The sequence below is a fragment of the Vanellus vanellus genome (genome assembly GCF_965231255.1).
Source record: "Vanellus vanellus genome assembly, chromosome: 26".
In the NCBI taxonomy this organism is placed as follows: Eukaryota; Metazoa; Chordata; class Aves; order Charadriiformes; family Charadriidae; genus Vanellus; species Vanellus vanellus.
This window is the reverse complement of record NC_138931.1, coordinates 5,240,621-5,256,578: the sequence shown is the minus strand read 5'-3', so window position 1 is coordinate 5,256,578 and position 15,958 is coordinate 5,240,621. Positions and strand designations below refer to the sequence as shown.

Genomic DNA, 15,958 nt, shown 5'->3' with positions numbered 1-15,958 from the left:
GGCTGTTTGCGGGGCGGGGCAGTGCAGTGCAGCCGGAAGGGAGCTGCCCCTTTAAGGCCCAGGGCCGGTCTCAGACGTAGTGATGTCCGGCCTTCCGCTAAGGGAAAGGAAGTGGCCCCTCAATCGGGCGGAAGTGGGAGGTGGTCGCGGCTTGCCCGGATGTTAAGGCGGCTCCTGATTGGCTGCTGGAAGCGAGACGGGGTGGTGTTGGCGTGCTTTTCGGCGACAACCCGGAAGCGCTGACGGGAGGCGGCGGGTGGCGGTAGGTCAGGTCCGGATCCGGCCCGGGCACTGGGGCTGCGGAGGGACTTTCCTCGCTTTGAGGGGTCGGGGGGAGGCGGCCTGAGGGGCGCTTTCCTTTCCTAGGGGCTCGGGCCAGGTGGGCTCCGGTGGCGGGGGGGTGGGGGGCGTCTCTTATGGGGGTTCCCTTCGTGGGCCTCCGGTGGGGGATGGCTCTGGCTGTGAGAATCTCTCCCTTTTGGAAGGAGGGGATCCTGTTTGCGGCTCCCCTTGCTCTGTTTTGGGGGGCTGGGAGCCCGTGGGGGCTTTGGTTGGGGGATCCTCTACTCTTTTTTTAGAGGAGAAGGACATGGGAGGCTGTTCCGGGAGGGAGAGGCAGTCCTGGGGGGCTCCACTTCTCTCTCTTGCAGGGGAAGGGCTGTGGGAGTTCTGGAGCGCTCTGATTTTGGAGGAGGAGGGAAGAAGTCTTTCTCTTGCTTGGCAGGCAGCGACTGGGGGAGTTTGTAGTTTGGGGGCTAGCAGCTCGAGGCGGGGGTGGTTTGGGCAGTTTATCTTGAGGGGTGCTGTGGATATTGGAGGGGGAGCTCTGGGCTGGGGGGCACTGGGGGTTACAGTGTGTGAGTGGAGTCTGTCCTCTTTGGGGGGAGAAAGACTGTGGAACTTGGCAGGGGAGCTTTAGTTTGGGAAGGTGACTGAGAGCTTTGACTTGCGGGGTAGAAGCAGCAGTGAGGAGGAGAAGCTGGAGCCCACTCTGAGCTGTGGCTCTGTCGCACCCCATAAGAGAACGCTTTAGCACGAGAGCTTCAGGCAGGACTGAATCCTACAGCTCTTATTTAGGGCAAGGAGCCCATGGAGGCCCCTCCAGGATGCAGGCTGGGAAACGCAGGTCTGCCTGCCTTAAAAAGGGGCTTCTGCTCTGAGGCAACCCTAGAAAGGCAACTCCTTTGTGGCTCAGGTTCCTCAGGCAGTGCTTAGCTCAGCTCACGACCATTCCCCCGTTCAGGAAGGACCCACAGTACATCATGACGTCATGTGTGTGGCATTCATGTTGCTGGAAGGCTTGAGAGGTGCTCTGGATTCAGCACTGGGATTTCATAGAGAGTTTAACCCTTACGCTGGTCCGGGGTGGCTTTTCTCAGGGAAAACTGCTTTTGGTGTAGGAGAAGAGCATTGCAGAGGGTTTCTGGGCTCACTGCCCTTCAAACAGTTCCAGCACTTCCTCCAGCTTTGAATTTATCGGCTTGTGCCATGCTGCAGGAGGCAGACGCATGGATCAGGTCGAGGTGCATTCCTGGGTTGATGGGTGTGCCTCCCACAGCGTAGGGGGAGAAAGGGATTGCGACTGTGCCCGGGCGAGAGCAATTTGGGATAGAGCTTGTTGGGTAAGGGCAGATGTGCTGAGCAGCAGCAGCTGGAAGGATGGCCTTCAGCTCCGTCCTCGTCTCACTGCTGTGTAAGCGAAACAGTGAAAGCTGCAGTGTTGAAACCCCATGTAAAGCTGCTTCTGCTCAAGCCTGAATGAAACTCTTTGGCCATCTTCCCCCCCAAACTAGTGGCCAGCACTAGTTTTGTTGTGTGGAGAGACAATTGGGAAGGAAGTGCGACTTTGGGTGGGATTTGGATGGGTCAAACCCTAGCCTGAAATCGATTACCAAAGACTGATCTTGAATTTGTGGCTGCTTTTCAGGTCATGAAGGTAACCAAGCACTATGCCCAAAAAATAGTTGGGCTTTTCCCAAATTCTTCCCTCAGGACCTAACTTGGCTCGTGTATTAAATGATTTTCTGCTGAGAGGGGGGTGATTTTTATCGAGGAAAGGCAGCCCTGAGGAAACTGGATGAGTTACCTGGTTTACACTGCTTTTGATGTACTTGATCTTCCTCCCACCACAGAGTTCGTCAGCCTCGCAGCAGCTTTGATGTGTGTCGTTATGCCTGAGCACACCGACATCAGCCTCCCACCGGAGGAGCGAGTCCGAAGACTGATCCAGGTGGGAAGCGCCGTGGAAGTGAACGAGGATGTCCCGCCACGACGCTACTACCGCTCCGGAGTGGAAATCCTCCGCATGGCAACCATTTACTCAGAGGAAGGCAATATCGAGCGTGCCTTTATTTTGTACAACAAATATATCACGTAAGAGCAGCATTGCTTTGTTTGCAAGTAACCCGTGTCGATACAAGGGGTTGTGGGTTTGGGTGTTGGGTATTTTGAGCGTGTCTAAACACTGTGAGGCCTCGCTGAGCTGGAAGAACTGGGTTCTGTCCAGAGCTCTGCTCCTTTTGAATTTCATTTCCCACAGAGGTGAGGATACAGCTGGTTAAACTGACCAGGAGATGTCGTAAAGGTGTGAGGCACAAACCCACAAACACCGCTCGTGTCTTTGTAAAAGTTCCCTTTGAAAACAGGCTGATCTTCTAGTCCTCCGTCCCTCTGCTAATGGAGACTGCTGTCAGCAGGAGGGAGGTTTTCGCTCCCTGTATGTCAAAGCTTTCTGGTGTTTTATCACCGCAGAGTGGCTAGATTGACCTTGATTGTCGCTAGGTTGGCCGTGACATCACATGGATTGGCAAGGATCCGTGTTCAAGGGTCTCGGTATCGAGTATCTACCTGGAAAGGATCTAGGCTGGTCAGTGGTTTCTCTAATAAACGGCCTTGGGAGGAGAAGCCTGCGTTACACTTAAGTTACTACAGCCTTTTACAGCAGGCAGGGAGTTCCTCCTTCAGGTGCAGGGATCAGTTGGAGATTAGTTTTTACATCTTTCTGATGTGTAAACACCCCCCCCCCCCCCCCCCGAAAAAAAACATGCACGCATACAACCAAGCCCTTCTCGGGAGGGCCATGGGGAAGAGTTCTGGGTCCAAAGAACCTGATCCTAATCAACTGGTGAGTTTCTTGTGTGCTGAGCACCCTTCTAGACAGCCCCAGATTGTATATAAACCCAGCCAACACCCTGTTTGGTGTTTCAGTCGCTGGGTCTCCAGCTGTAGGGTCTGCATTCTGTGCAGACAAGTGCAGAGCCGCATATTCTTGCCATCATCTCTGCAGCTGCCCAGAAACGAGCCATCTTGGGTCTGAAACCCCGCTGCTGTGCCTGCCAAGCCAGAGCGTACACCGTGCTAACGCGGTGACGTGGTGTCAGGTCTGGATCATGTCTCAGCAGCCTGGAGTACGAACAGAGCCAACGTGTCTCTCTGTAGCTGTGCCTGCTGGTGTTTAAAGGGCTGAAAGCTGTGATCTTCAGAAAATATCCCAATGGCAGAGAGTGTTCTTGTAGATTTTTTTGGCCAAAAACCTGTCCCTCTCGCTTTTGCCCAGTGCCACTCTGATACGGTCTGTGCTGTGCCCACTCTACCTGCTTATCCAGAATGTGGTTGGCATCTCCATGGGCATTTTCTCTCCCTGCCCCCGTGTGCAGAGTTCCTGGTCCTTAAATATAACGCATTTTTCTCTGATTAGCTTTTCTTCCCGCCTTGCACTTCCTGAGCTTTTATGGGCATTGTAGCGAGTGTCCTGGGAGCTGGGAAGTATAAAACCCTCGGGAAGGTTTCCAGGCTGGTTATGTAGCCAAGGCCAAAGGAGAAGCTCTTTAACTAAACAAACGAACTAAAAGCACCTTCGCTGTTTCGTTATAGCAATGATAGGTGCTGGCGTCTTTTCTCTCCAGCAGCTTTCAAATGCTCATGGATGGCATTTACGTTAGCCTGGCTGCTGGGCTGCCAGGAAGGTGAAAAAAGTTTACCTCAGTGCTGATGAATATGAGCTTCTGCCCTGGATTGCCCGAAGAGCTGGATTTAATGTCACAGTTCTCATTTATTTAAATGAAGATGTGAAGCTGTAGCTCAAGCGGTAGGCTTGATGAAGTGTCTTTTAGGTGCCCCTCCCCAAGGGCGTGATCCAGAAGGCGAAAGCGGGGCACTGGTAATTGGAGCCCCTCACGGGACTTGCTCTGCTCTCCCCTTTCTCGAAGGGTTTCCCCGGTGCTTCAGCCCACATCTGCAGTCAGTGCTGTGGCTGTCCTTTCTCAGAGCCCAGCTCCCTGCCAGAGTGTATGGCTTAGTGCAGGCGCTTTCCACATCAGGCTGCGCCTTCGGGAAGGGGAGGACTCCAGCCCCGAGAAGTATGTGAGAGGCTCTTAGCCCGGTGTGTTTGGTGGGAGTGAGCGCATCATCCCTGGGAGCAAGGTGTGGTCTGTCTGCCTTTAGGAAGCCGGATTTCTCCTTATTTCTCTATGCAGCGCTTCTCAAGGCTGATCTCAAGGCCTGAATTACACAATAAGATCTATGTTGTGGCACCTGATTTGAAGAGCCATCGGTTTTGGGACAATCTTGTCTAGACATGGGATAATCTCAAGACTGAGATCCCCACTGAAGCAGCCATTCCCTGCTTGGTCCACGGCCCCCTGCTCGATCTCGTGCAGATGATTTGGCTGCACAGCACCTCTCTTTCCCACGTGGAAATGAAGCTCATTGCCCAGCCTTCATGGGGGCCAGGAGGATGGCACGGCTATCTCTAAGAATAATCAGGCTGGACCTTTAACACATGCGTCTTGTCACCATGTGAGACAACTGCTTGCTTGTCTTCTTGAACAGCTGCTTCTGCATTGATCTGAGTGGATGTTTTCCTTGAATCACCATCAGACCCACTAGGTTTGATTTTTGCGAGAGCCAAATAAGAAAGGAAAAAATCAAGATGTGAATTTTCTGTGGTGTTTGGGCTCCTGGTTTGCCTGTGTGGCTGTGAGCTGCTAAGATTGGCTCCAGGGGTTTGCGTGGGGTGTTGCAAGGGACTCGAGAGACGCCGGCTTGGCGTGCGTGCTGTAGCAGCGCTTAAAAATAGCCTGTGATGTGGCTGCTCGGTGCCAAACAGCTGCTACTCATAGTGGACTCAGGAGCAAGCAGAGGTTTGAACAAGCGCAAAACTCCTGGTGTTTCAGTCTTGCCAAGCCTCAGTTGGGCTGTCGATAGGAAATGTGAACCCTTCCTGCCTTTCCCCTGCCTCCATCCCCAGCCTGCCTCTGCCTGGCCTTGCCCCAGAGTTTTCCTCTGGCTGCCCGAGTCCTCCTCTCATCCTGCTGCCCACTTTTTTTCTCCCCTTCCTGACTTGTGGAAACCCAGCTGTCTCTGCTGTTTTTTTCCATCCTCCCCAGGCCAGCATCTGCTCTTAATCCTTCTTAATTAATCCCTTCCATTTTAATCTGCTAGCTGTTGGCAATGATCACAGCCTTGTTTTGTCTCCTCGACACAGTGACCTACTTCGCAACAACCAGCCAGGAGCGGGGACCTTGCTGGGCGTTTCGGATGGAGTGACGGCTTCTCCGTGGCTCCGGACTGTGATGTGGTTATGCTGATCTGGCAAGAGCATCCTCACACTCTCTGTGGCAACCAGGAGCGTTCAGGATGCAAAATGTCCTTCTTTTTCCCAGAGGACTGAGGTTTTGAAGCAGCTGGGTTTATTTACTGCACACACAGAGGCTTCTCAACGTGAAGAGCGTTCTCACTCCATCCCCCTTGAGTTTTTCCCACTTGGCTCTGCTTGGTTGGTTTGTGCTGCTCCCTGGGGCACATTCTAGTCCTCACTACTCTTGTTCCTTGTGCCTGGGCACGAAGCTGCTCTCTAAAGGAGCTGGAGAGCATCCTCTTTTGGATGCTGAAGCGGTGTGGCAAAGAGCCACGAAGGAGGGCAGGGTTTTTTTGCGTTATGCCCACAAGCTTTGTGGACACTCGCAGCAGGCACACCTCCACTTGCAGGAGACAAGGACCCAGCTAAGCTCACCGCGAGCTCACCCTGAGCACGTAGTCAGCTAGTGCGCCGCTGGGGACTTGTTCGCAGAGATAATTCGGGGATGCCTCAAGCCTAGGGAGCCTCAGAGCTGAGCCGGAGTGAATTGCCCCATGTTTGCAGGCTTTCCTCCTTGTTCTAGTGCTTGCGGTACTCTTTCTCTGCATCTTCACCACTGTGTCCTGCAGAGCTCGCTGGAAGAGGGGGACGGTTATTCCTGTCTTTAGAGAAGCCGAAGATTAACCTGTTCATAGTCATACTGGGAGCAGGGTGATGTTGAGCTCAGTCTTGATTTCCCTCCCAGAAGTCTGTACAGGAACGGCCCTGCTGCCTGAAAATACTGCTCTGATCTTCTGGGGCGGTCGCACCACGGAGCCAAAAGGCTTCTGATGCAGCAGCTGGGGATGTTGTGAACTTGCTTTTAGCTTACCTGCAAGTTTTTTCAAGGTCTGAGGTAACTTCCCCATCTCTTGCTCAAACTGTTTCTTCCCCCCCACAGAAGGACGGTGTGAGCGCTGAGTCAGCCAAGTCCTTGAGCTTGTGTGTAATCCCCTCGGATGCTCGCAGAGGTGTAGGCAGGTGCCCAAGGACCTCCCTGAATGGCTGCCAGTGTCCTTGGTGTTTTAGACCGGCTTATTAATGTTTCTGTTCAAAACAAATGTATTTATCCCTGAGGATCATCCCCACAGTCCAGGTGGAAGAAAAATCTTCCGTGAGAGGTGCTCCCCGGAGACTGAACGAGGTCTCTTGTGTGCTATGAAGTGCTCAGAAGGCCAATATATGAGGGTGGCTTTCCTGCAGAAAGGCAGACGACTCTCCTGATTGTGGGGAACACAGGGCCCAGGGAGGCGGCGGAGCAAGGGGACAGTGCTGGAGGGGAATGATCCGTACCCCCAAAATCCCACTTACTGTCTTGTGCTTGTCCCTTTCTGCTGTGATTCAGAAATGCGTTTTCTCTCCTGTGTTTACAGGCTCTTCATTGAGAAGCTGCCACAGCACCGTGATTACAAAACTGCTGTCATACCCGAAAAGAGGGAGACAGTGAAAGTAAGTAGTAACATTGCCAAGTGTTTAATGGCTGCTGTTGGAAATGTTTTGGGGTCTTTGACCTTGGGATTTCACGGCTCTGTGATGAGTGATCCACATAAGGGCTTGGGAGTTATAACCCTTGGGAGTTATGGTTTGGGTTCTTCCAACCATCTTGTATTTGTTCTGGGCTGGCTGTGGTTGTCCAATTTACTTTTGTTGAGTGCTGGAACATACTTTTTTTCCTGTTAAACTCCCTGCTTTTTAAACACCACGTGGCTTGTCCATGCATCATGGCTGGATGCCCATCCTCAAGGGACTGGCCAGGGAATCCTTGGAGATTTCTCAAAGCCATAAGAAGCTACAGCTCCTCTGCTCAATATTGACCAGAAAAGCAAAGGACAACACTGCTGAAGCTCTTACTCAGTGTTGTTGGCGGTGCTGGAGCCCCTCTGCTGGGAGGATAGGCTGAGAGAGTTGGGGGTGAGCTCCAACTCGGAGAGAAGAGAAGGCTCCAGGGAGACCTCAGAGCCCTTTCCAGTCCTTAAAGGGGCTCCAGGAGAGCTGGGGAGGGACTCTTGATCAGGGAGGGGAGCCATAGGATGAGGGGAAACAGATTTACACTGAAAGAGAGGAGATTTAGATGAGATATGAGGAAAAAGTTGTTGCCTGTGAGGGTGGTGAGCCCCTGGCGCAGGGTGCCCCGAGGAGCTGTGGCTGCCCCATCCCTGGAGGGGTTCAAGGCCGGGTTGGACGGGGCTGGGAGCAACCTGGGCTGGGGGGAGGTGGCCCTGCCCAGGGCAGGGGGTGGCACTGGGTGGTCTTTAAGGTCCCTTCCAACTCTTAACCATTCGATGATGCAGCCTGCCAGCCTGTCCGTAGATGGCGGTGGAGCTGCTCGGCCCTTCCTGCCTCGTGAACAGACGGATGATTTATAATCTCTGGGTGCTACATGTCCGTTGATTCTTGAATCTGTTCAGGTCTTGGCTTTTCTTGCTCTGAGGCTATCACGCTCTTATGACTGTGTTTTCTCCCTTCAGAAACTGAAAGAAGTAGCCTTCCCCAGAGCTGAAGAGCTCAAGGAGGAGCTATTAAAGAGGTACGCCAAGGACTATGCTAAGTACAAGGAGCGGAAGGTGAGTGAGAGGAGACTGGAGGCTTGTGCTCCCCAGAAGACCCTCAGCCATAAAGGGTTTGGAAGAGGGCAGGTCTCCGGGGCTCCCTGGGTGCTCTGAAACGTGAAGTCTGGGCAGCCCCAGCTTCCATGGTCCAGCCTCGTCACCGGCAGCACAGGGCTGTCCCGATCTTGTCTCTGCTGCCATTACGTAGGTGAATCTGTCATAGGCATCCCTGCATCTCTTCTCATTGTGCATCCTGGAGGCAGTCTGAGCTGGGATTGTTATTTCTTTGGTTTTTTTTCCTTTGTCCCAACATGAGGTCTAGGTCTTATGATCCAGAAACTCAGCAGGCAGCTGGTAACAGCGTGGGCAAGGACCTGGGGTTCTGTGGGCAAAGCAGAAAACTGCAGTCAGTTTTGCTGTGGGCAAGTGCAATTTTTAGAGATAGGATAGAGAGAAGTAAACCTGGAATTACATTTCTGTGGAAGAGGGAGGGTAAGGCAGCAGTTTTACTGCCCCGTTGTAGCTGACTGTCCTGATGGAAGCGCAGATCTCTGTTTTGCAAACTGAAGCTTCCTTGCAGGGAGTGCTGTTTGCTGGTCAACTTTTGCAGTCCCTTTAGAAGTAGTCTGGGATTGCTGAGGGTCTGCAGTGCACAGGCTTTGTTTTCTGCCTCAGGCTAGTGTTCCCCCTGTCTGCTGATGTCCCTGAACATATTTCTCCTTGCAGAAGGCGGAGGAAGAGGAATTTGCACGAAACTTGGCTTTGCAGCAGCAGCTAGAAGAGGAGAGAAATCGGGTAGCCCTGATGAAGCAGCAACAGGCAGAGCAAGAGCAGTTTCATGCCTTCGAGGAGATGATTCGACGACAGGAACTGGAGAAGGAACGTCTAAGGATAGTGCAGGAATTTGGAAAGCCAGAGCTGAGTCCCGAGTCTCTGGATGGACCCCTCATCCCTGGTGTGGAAAAGCCACCAACTGATTTAATCCCAAAGGTTCCCGTCTCTCCAGTTCACCCTGCAAGTCCATCAGCGGGGACTGTCTCATCCAAACCTCCTGTTGTGGACAGATCTTTGAAACCTAGTACTTTGGGGAGCACGGAAAACAGTTAGTATCTCTCAGTGCACTCTTCTCCTTTGCTGGGGCTGAGCCAAAGGCAGCTGAGGAGTTGATTTGTCTGGTAGGCGCTTTGTCTGATCATGGCTCCATCCCTTCTGGGGTTTTGGCCTTCCAAGTCACTGGATGTTTTCCCCGTTGTCCAGTCAAGGTTTGCAGGGCTGGGGAGAACTGTGTCCTCTTGGGAATAGGGCTCCCCACGCTTCTCCAGCCCAGTCTCTCTGGTGATCCAGAGTCTACAGCCTGTTTGGCTTTCCTGGATCCAAGTACTTGTTGGAGATTGGGGTTTAGTTCCTGGCTAACCAAATTCTCCTCCTGATTGAATTCTCCTCTTCTGCCAAATACAGCTCCAAAATACTGATTTGGACGCTTCCAAATGGCTGGTTCTTGACTAGTGACACATCTTACTTTAAGTGACATTTTGTGTTTGTGGTTTCATTTTCTTTAACAAAATACTTGGGGTTTGACACACAGCTAAAAATCTCTCTCTCTACATGTCCCTGTTTTGAAAGAGGTAGTGAGTGTGCTTTATGAAGTGTCACAGTGACGTCGTTTATCTGTGACTGCTCTTGTAAGGGTAGGCATTAGAGCAGTTAATGTTTCCAGGCTGAATTTTCTCAGTCTGGTCCCTTCAGGTCCCTGACCTGAGGGAACAATTCTCCATCGTCCCTGAGTGTCCTTGTTCATTGTGCTCCCATTCTCCCCACAGATGCAAGTATGGATATCCTTCGCCAGGTCATCGTCCCTAGGGAACTCTGCCAGAAATTCCTCCAGCTGGCTGATGCTAACACGATCCGGGGTGTGGAGACGTGTGGGATCCTCTGCGGTAAGCTGGTAAGGTGATAATCCCAATTAAGACCCTGGAATTGGTGCAGGGGCCTTTAGTCAAGGTGTGCTTTGAAAGTGGCTAGAGGACCCTGATTTTTTTTCCATGGAAGGCTGTAGTGCAGTTTCACTGATGACTAGGGTTTCACGTGAGCGTTAGGGATGATCCGCCTCTCCTTTTCCTCCCTTTTACATTAGGATTTCCTCACACTGGGCGTTCAGCTTCCTCTCTCCTGTTGCTGTCTCTCCGCTGGGTACCCGCTTCAAGCACTCCCCCATTGCCAGTGACAGGCAGCTCTGGTGACTTGTCCTTTTGGTACCAGCAGGACTGAGGGGTCCCAGCCGCGAACTAGGACCCGCACCAAGACAAGGTTGTGCCAACGCCAGCTGGAGACAGTTAGTTGTCCACCAAGAGAGTTTGCGTGCACAGGTTTCTGTTGGCAGCTCCAGCTTCTCTCCCCTGAGTCGCTTGGGGCTGCTTTGCTTGCAGAAGTTTGCTTTGAAATGAAATTGTTTGATGTAGCAACTTTCTGTAATCCAGCTGCTTCCAGGCACTTGGGGATTATTTAATCATGAGGCATCATCTCCTAGTGAGTGGAGAGATGGAGAGATCCACTTCGGTGGGTATCCAAGACTTCTTTGAGCTCTTGTGGGTGCTCTGCAGGGCAGAGAGAATGAAATAAAAAGCCCTGGGTCGTGCTCAGACTCGGAAAATCCTGCGACTCCTTTGTCAGTAACTTGCAGTTGCCATTCTTGTGACCTGTAGATGCATCCGGGGGCTTGTTTGCAGACCTGCTGTTCCCCTGGCTGGGCCCCCGAGTGATGAATGCAGAAGTACCGTGTTCCCAAGGCTTAGGAAATTACTTTTGCACCAGTGGGCGGCGGCAGCAGCAGCATTTCCTGGTTGGGGGGTGTCCGGTGGGTAACAGCCTCCTTGTGCTGCCTTGCAGATGAGGAACGAGTTCACGATAACTCACGTCATCGTTCCCAAGCAGTATGGAGGCCCCGATTATTGCAACACGGAGAATGAGGAGGAGCTCTTCGTGATCCAGGATCAGCACAGCCTCGTTACGCTAGGCTGGATCCATGTGAGTCTCTTGTTTCGCTTCCCGACTGGCCTTTTGTCAGCTGGGAGGGAAAGGGGCGCGTGGAGCAGGGCTGGCAGAGGAGAATTTACTGGAGGAGCTGGCGTGGAGCAGGCAGCCCCCTCTGGTTGGATTCCTCCCTCTGGTCCAGTCTCAGCCGCTACTCGCACTGCTGGAGAAATCCAGGCCTGGTTTAAGTTGGGGTCCCTTCCTAAAGCATCAGACCCTTTGAGAGTGGGACGTTGGGCATGAAGCTCGTGTTTCATCCAGCTAAAAACTGACTCCAGAGGCACTGTCGGGGCATCCCGAGCTCCCGCTGTCTGCGCAGGGCCTCTCCCCGTGATGCGTCCCTGTAGTAACGCTACTTTTCGCAGACAGCTGTGTGCTGCTCTGCCACGGGATGTGCCAGTTCCAGATTCCTCCGCTGGCTTTCAGCGCTGCCCTGCTGCCTGTCCCCACGGAGCCTTTGGCAGTCGGATCGGTGCCAAGCAAAATGTTTGGTGCTGCTGAGTAATCTCTCGAAAGCAGCAGCTGCCTCGCAGGCTTTGACAAATAAATGCCTGCTGCGTGTGCCTGATATGTGCGGGGTGTCTGCTTTTGGCGTTAACTCTTCGGTGACGGCCCTGCGATATCCAGGGACCCTCAAGAATCCCTTTGACCTTTCTGCTGGTCTTGGTAACAAAAACCTAGCAAGCAAAAGGGGGAAAGACGTTTCGGCAAGAGTTAGGCTGTGAAATCCAGCTGTGAGCCGGAGCTGGGTAAGGTGGTGGTGGTTGTCTCTGATGGTACAGCCCTTGGCCGTCTTGGTGGAATGTGATATCTTGAAGTGCCTTGGCAGTACGTTACGTGCCTGGTGATGCTGTGCCCCGGGGTAGCTGCACTTCAGAAACATGTCAAGTGCTCTGCAGGGTGGCATGTATGAAAGCAGGGACAGCGTTGTGCCTTAAAGTGTGACTTTCTGTGGGATATGGCCAGAAATGTAGAGCTCCTCCTGTACTTATTCCCAATGGAAGAGAGGAACAGATGTTTTGGGGAAATCCAAAACCAGTTTCAGTGTGCAAGTGTGTCCTGTGTGCCATCCAAGGAGCTGTGTCTCTTCTCTGTTACAACCTTTTCTTGGCAGACGCCATCCCTTTGGACAAGACCCTGCTATAACTTCCTCTCTTTTCTGTCGCCTTGTGTTCCAGACACACCCCACGCAGACAGCCTTTCTCTCCAGCGTCGACCTGCACACGCACTGCTCCTACCAGATGATGTTGCCAGAGTCCATTGCTATTGTGTGTTCTCCGAAATACCAGGAGTAAGTGTGGAATGTGGGGTAGGGAAGGCCCAAAAGGTTGGGCAGGATGTCTGGCCTTTCCAGAAAGGTATCAAAGGGCTGTTTATCGCAACCTTTCCTCTGTCGGATTCCTGCTGTGGAATAAAACGTCAAGTCATACAATGAAAGTTCTACCAAAAGAAGCTGGAAGAGCATGTGTGATTCGACACCTCTTCTGAGCTGGTTCAAGGGGGGAGTCGTTTCTGGGCCGTGGTTGCCCACCCATGAAAGGACACCGATCTCTAGCCACAGACCAGTTTGGGGAGAGGAGTGTCCCACAGCATGCATCTCTGCTCTCGCTCAAGATGAGCAGACTCAAGCGTGCTCCTTCAGACGGGGGAGGAGATGCTTCTATTTGCAGAGGCTTGAGCTACACAGAGCTTGTGTTTATTTGCTCTAGGACGGGGTTTTTCAAGCTGACAGAGCATGGCCTGGAGGAGATCTCTTCCTGCCGGCAGAAAGGATTCCACCCACACTCCAAAGACCCCCCGCTCTTCACTGTAAGTCACCCCACGAGGCAGCGGGGGCTGTGGGACTGTGGGTTGGCATATTGGATCACACAGATCGCAGACTCACAGAATGCCAGGGGTTGGAAAGGACCTCTGGAGCTCCCCCAGTGCCACCCCCCACCAGAGCAGGGGCACCTCCAGCAGTGGCACAGGACACGTCCAGGCGGGTTTGGAATGGCTCCAGAGGGGGAGACTCCCCCCCCTCTCTGGGCAGCTGTGCCAGTGCTCTGCCGCCCGCACAGGAGAGAAGTCCCTCCTCAGGTTGAGATGGAACTTCCTATGGTCAAGTTTGTGCCCGTTCCCTCTTGTCCTGTCACTGGGCACCACTGAAGAAAGACTGTTCCCATCCCCCGGCACCCTCCCTTTAAGGATTGATAAGCATTGATAAGATCCCCCCTCGGTCGTCTTTTCTCTAGAGTAAAAAGCCCCAAGTGCCTCAGCCTTTCCCATGAGAGAGGTGTTTCGATCCCCTCATCGTCTTTGTAGCCCTTTGCTGGACCCTCTTGAATTTATGTCTTGTGTCGAGGTGCTAAGCTGTGCCCCAGGACAGGAGGATCAGCCTGGCAGGCGTTTGTCTCTTCCTAGAGTTGAGATGCAAAAGCTTTCTGACCTGTTAGCACGTGTCGGAGGTGTGACGCAGAGCGCCTCTGCAGAAAGAGGCAAAGGCTTGTACTTGAGAGAGAGAGATTTGTATTTGTGTCCTCCCATGGTCTCTGTGTAGCACCGGGCAGGGCACTGGTTCCTGTCCTGTGGGCTGTTCTGCGAGGGCCGCTGGGTGCAGGTTGTGTCGGGAGGTAGAGGAGGCTCACCTGAGCTGTGGGAACATCTGAATAATCCCCTGTCTGCTCTTTCTCTTCCTTTCTCTTCCAGACCTGCAGTCACGTGTCAGTAGTCGAGAGAGACGTGGTCCTGATGGATCTCCGATAGGCCTCTTGCCTTAACCGTTTACAGAAAACGGTCTACCTTCCTTCTAGGCCTAAGGAAATGTTTTTTTTTTCCCTCCTGTAGCAGATGATTTCTACCGTGTAGTGATCCTTCCCCTTCCTCCCCCAATAATCGCGGTGAAATCGGTACCCTGACCTCGGTGGGAGCGCGTGGAACCTTAGCGCCTGGCGTTGGGCTGGCAAAGCGGTGCTGAGGTTCAAGGTGTGGGGAAAAGCTAACTGGAAATTCAAAGAGAGAAGCTAACACTGAAGCAGTTGTTTAATACTCTAATCTGGGGCTTGAAAAGCTTCTTTGGGGGTGTTCCCCATGATTTGCTGCAACCAGGAGATGTGGAAACCTCTTCGAGTGCTTTCCGAAGTGGGACTCGCCCAAGTTAATCTATGCTTTGTTTTGCCTCTCTGGGTTGCTGTGATCTCGGTGCAGCTGGCTGGAGTAGATAAGTCTTTGCTATATTTAAGATTAAACCCTCCTAACCCCTCTCACCCCGTGCAAGAGTTGATCTCCGCTGAGCCGGAGCGAGTCCTGCTTGCCGGTACTCAGGTCTTTGCCCGGTGAGGTAGGAAAGGACCCAACCTCCTTTGGGAACCCTTATTTCAGTGTTTTCGGGGAGAAGGTGCCTGGATGCGGCACAGCTTTGCACAAGCTGCTTCATTCCAGCAGTGGGGAGGGGTGTCTGCCTACTTTATTCCTTTTTCCTGGATGCTGGATTTGCTCCTGCCCGGCGAGGGCTTGGGTTTGGCTCGTTGCTGGTGCTGCCGTGGAGGAGGTTCTCGGTCTCTTGGCTGCAGTGCGGTCGTGTGAAGGCTCTGCAATGCCCTCAACCTCTCCGAGGCGGGACTCCAGCAGCTTGTGCCGCTTCAGTCCTCGAAGATCACCACCTCCCCCCCAGATGGCCTCTGCGCTTCTCAAAGCAGTGTGAAGGCTGTCCTTGCCAAAAACAAGCGCTCCGTGACGTCGCAGTTAGGCGGTACACCAGCCAGGGACCTCTTCCGAATTACTCTTCGTCGGACGCCAAGCAGCAATTTTCCTTCCCGGCGCTATCCGTGCGGAGCCTCCGCCCTCGCTCCTGCCGGCGCTGAAAGGCAAGAGGCAGTATCGAAAGGTGGAAAAAGCATCTGGCCTCGACGGGCTGAGCGTGATCCACGCCATCTCCACATCCTCCGGCGGGATGCTGTGATGATCGTCAGCACATGGTGGTGCGGGGAGGGGAAGGAGGCTGGAGCTGCCTTCCCACCTGGAGTGCGTACATACGTGTTCTGTGTGGCATGTCCTTGTACTTCTACATGCAAAAATTCTTAGGTGTACAGTTCAACACAGATGGATTGTATTATCTTGCCTGCGTTTCTTTGGCCACTTGTGTTCTTTGAGCAAACTCAGTGAGTTGGAGGGGCCGAAAGCGCGGAGGGAATCGATTTATTTCGGGGTTGCATTTATTTGCAGCAGCCGCCTCCTTGACTCCTGCGTGACAAACGGCTGCTGCTGTCGGTTTTGGAAACAGGCGACCCTCAGCAGTGGGAGGGAAGGAAGGGGACTTCTGGGCGTCTGTGGGGAATTAACTTTCAGACCTGAATTATTTAAACTCTGCTCGGGAGTGGGTTTTACAGCCTCGGTGTAGAGGTATTCATCCCACGGCTCTGTGCAGATCACAGCAGTTTTCTCTTTGCCCCGATGGCTGCCCCGGAGCAGCGTGGGGACGTGAGGTGTGAAAGCCCATCTTGCAAAGCAGCAATTCCTTCGTATCGGTAGGGAATAGCACGACGGATTTATCTCAACCGAAGGTGTTGGGTCTGAGCTGACCGCAGCATCCAGCAGAGAAGCACCAGGCAGGGAGAGGAGCTGGTGGCAAATCCCCCCTTCCTTCCTCAGTCATCCCAGTGACCGATAAACCCTCGTGGAGAATTTTTCGCATACCTCGCAGCGCGGCCGTACGCGAGGGCTGTGTTTCTCACGTCAGTGGCCAGCTGCTGCCTCGCGCCCAGCCCTGCTCTTCAAGCTGGTG

General features: G+C 53.2%; 2 protein-coding genes across 2 annotated transcripts in view; both read left to right on the top strand.

Moving 5' to 3' along the window:
* The window catches only part of ACTG2 (actin gamma 2, smooth muscle), a 124,449-nt gene that overhangs the window by 102,456 nt on the left and 6,035 nt on the right, over positions 1-15,958 (top strand). The gene's annotated exons all lie outside the window — the stretch shown is intronic.
* STAMBP (STAM binding protein) lies at positions 230-15,287 on the top strand. Its single transcript, XM_082495635.1, has 10 exons — positions 230-262; positions 2,133-2,373; positions 6,991-7,066; positions 8,086-8,181; positions 8,893-9,268; positions 9,987-10,111; positions 11,053-11,190; positions 12,375-12,487; positions 12,906-13,005; positions 13,885-15,287. The coding sequence occupies exons 2-10, from the start codon at positions 2,159-2,161 to the stop codon at positions 13,939-13,941; spliced, it is 1,296 nt and encodes a 431-aa protein (XP_082351761.1). The 5' UTR covers positions 230-262; positions 2,133-2,158; the 3' UTR covers positions 13,942-15,287.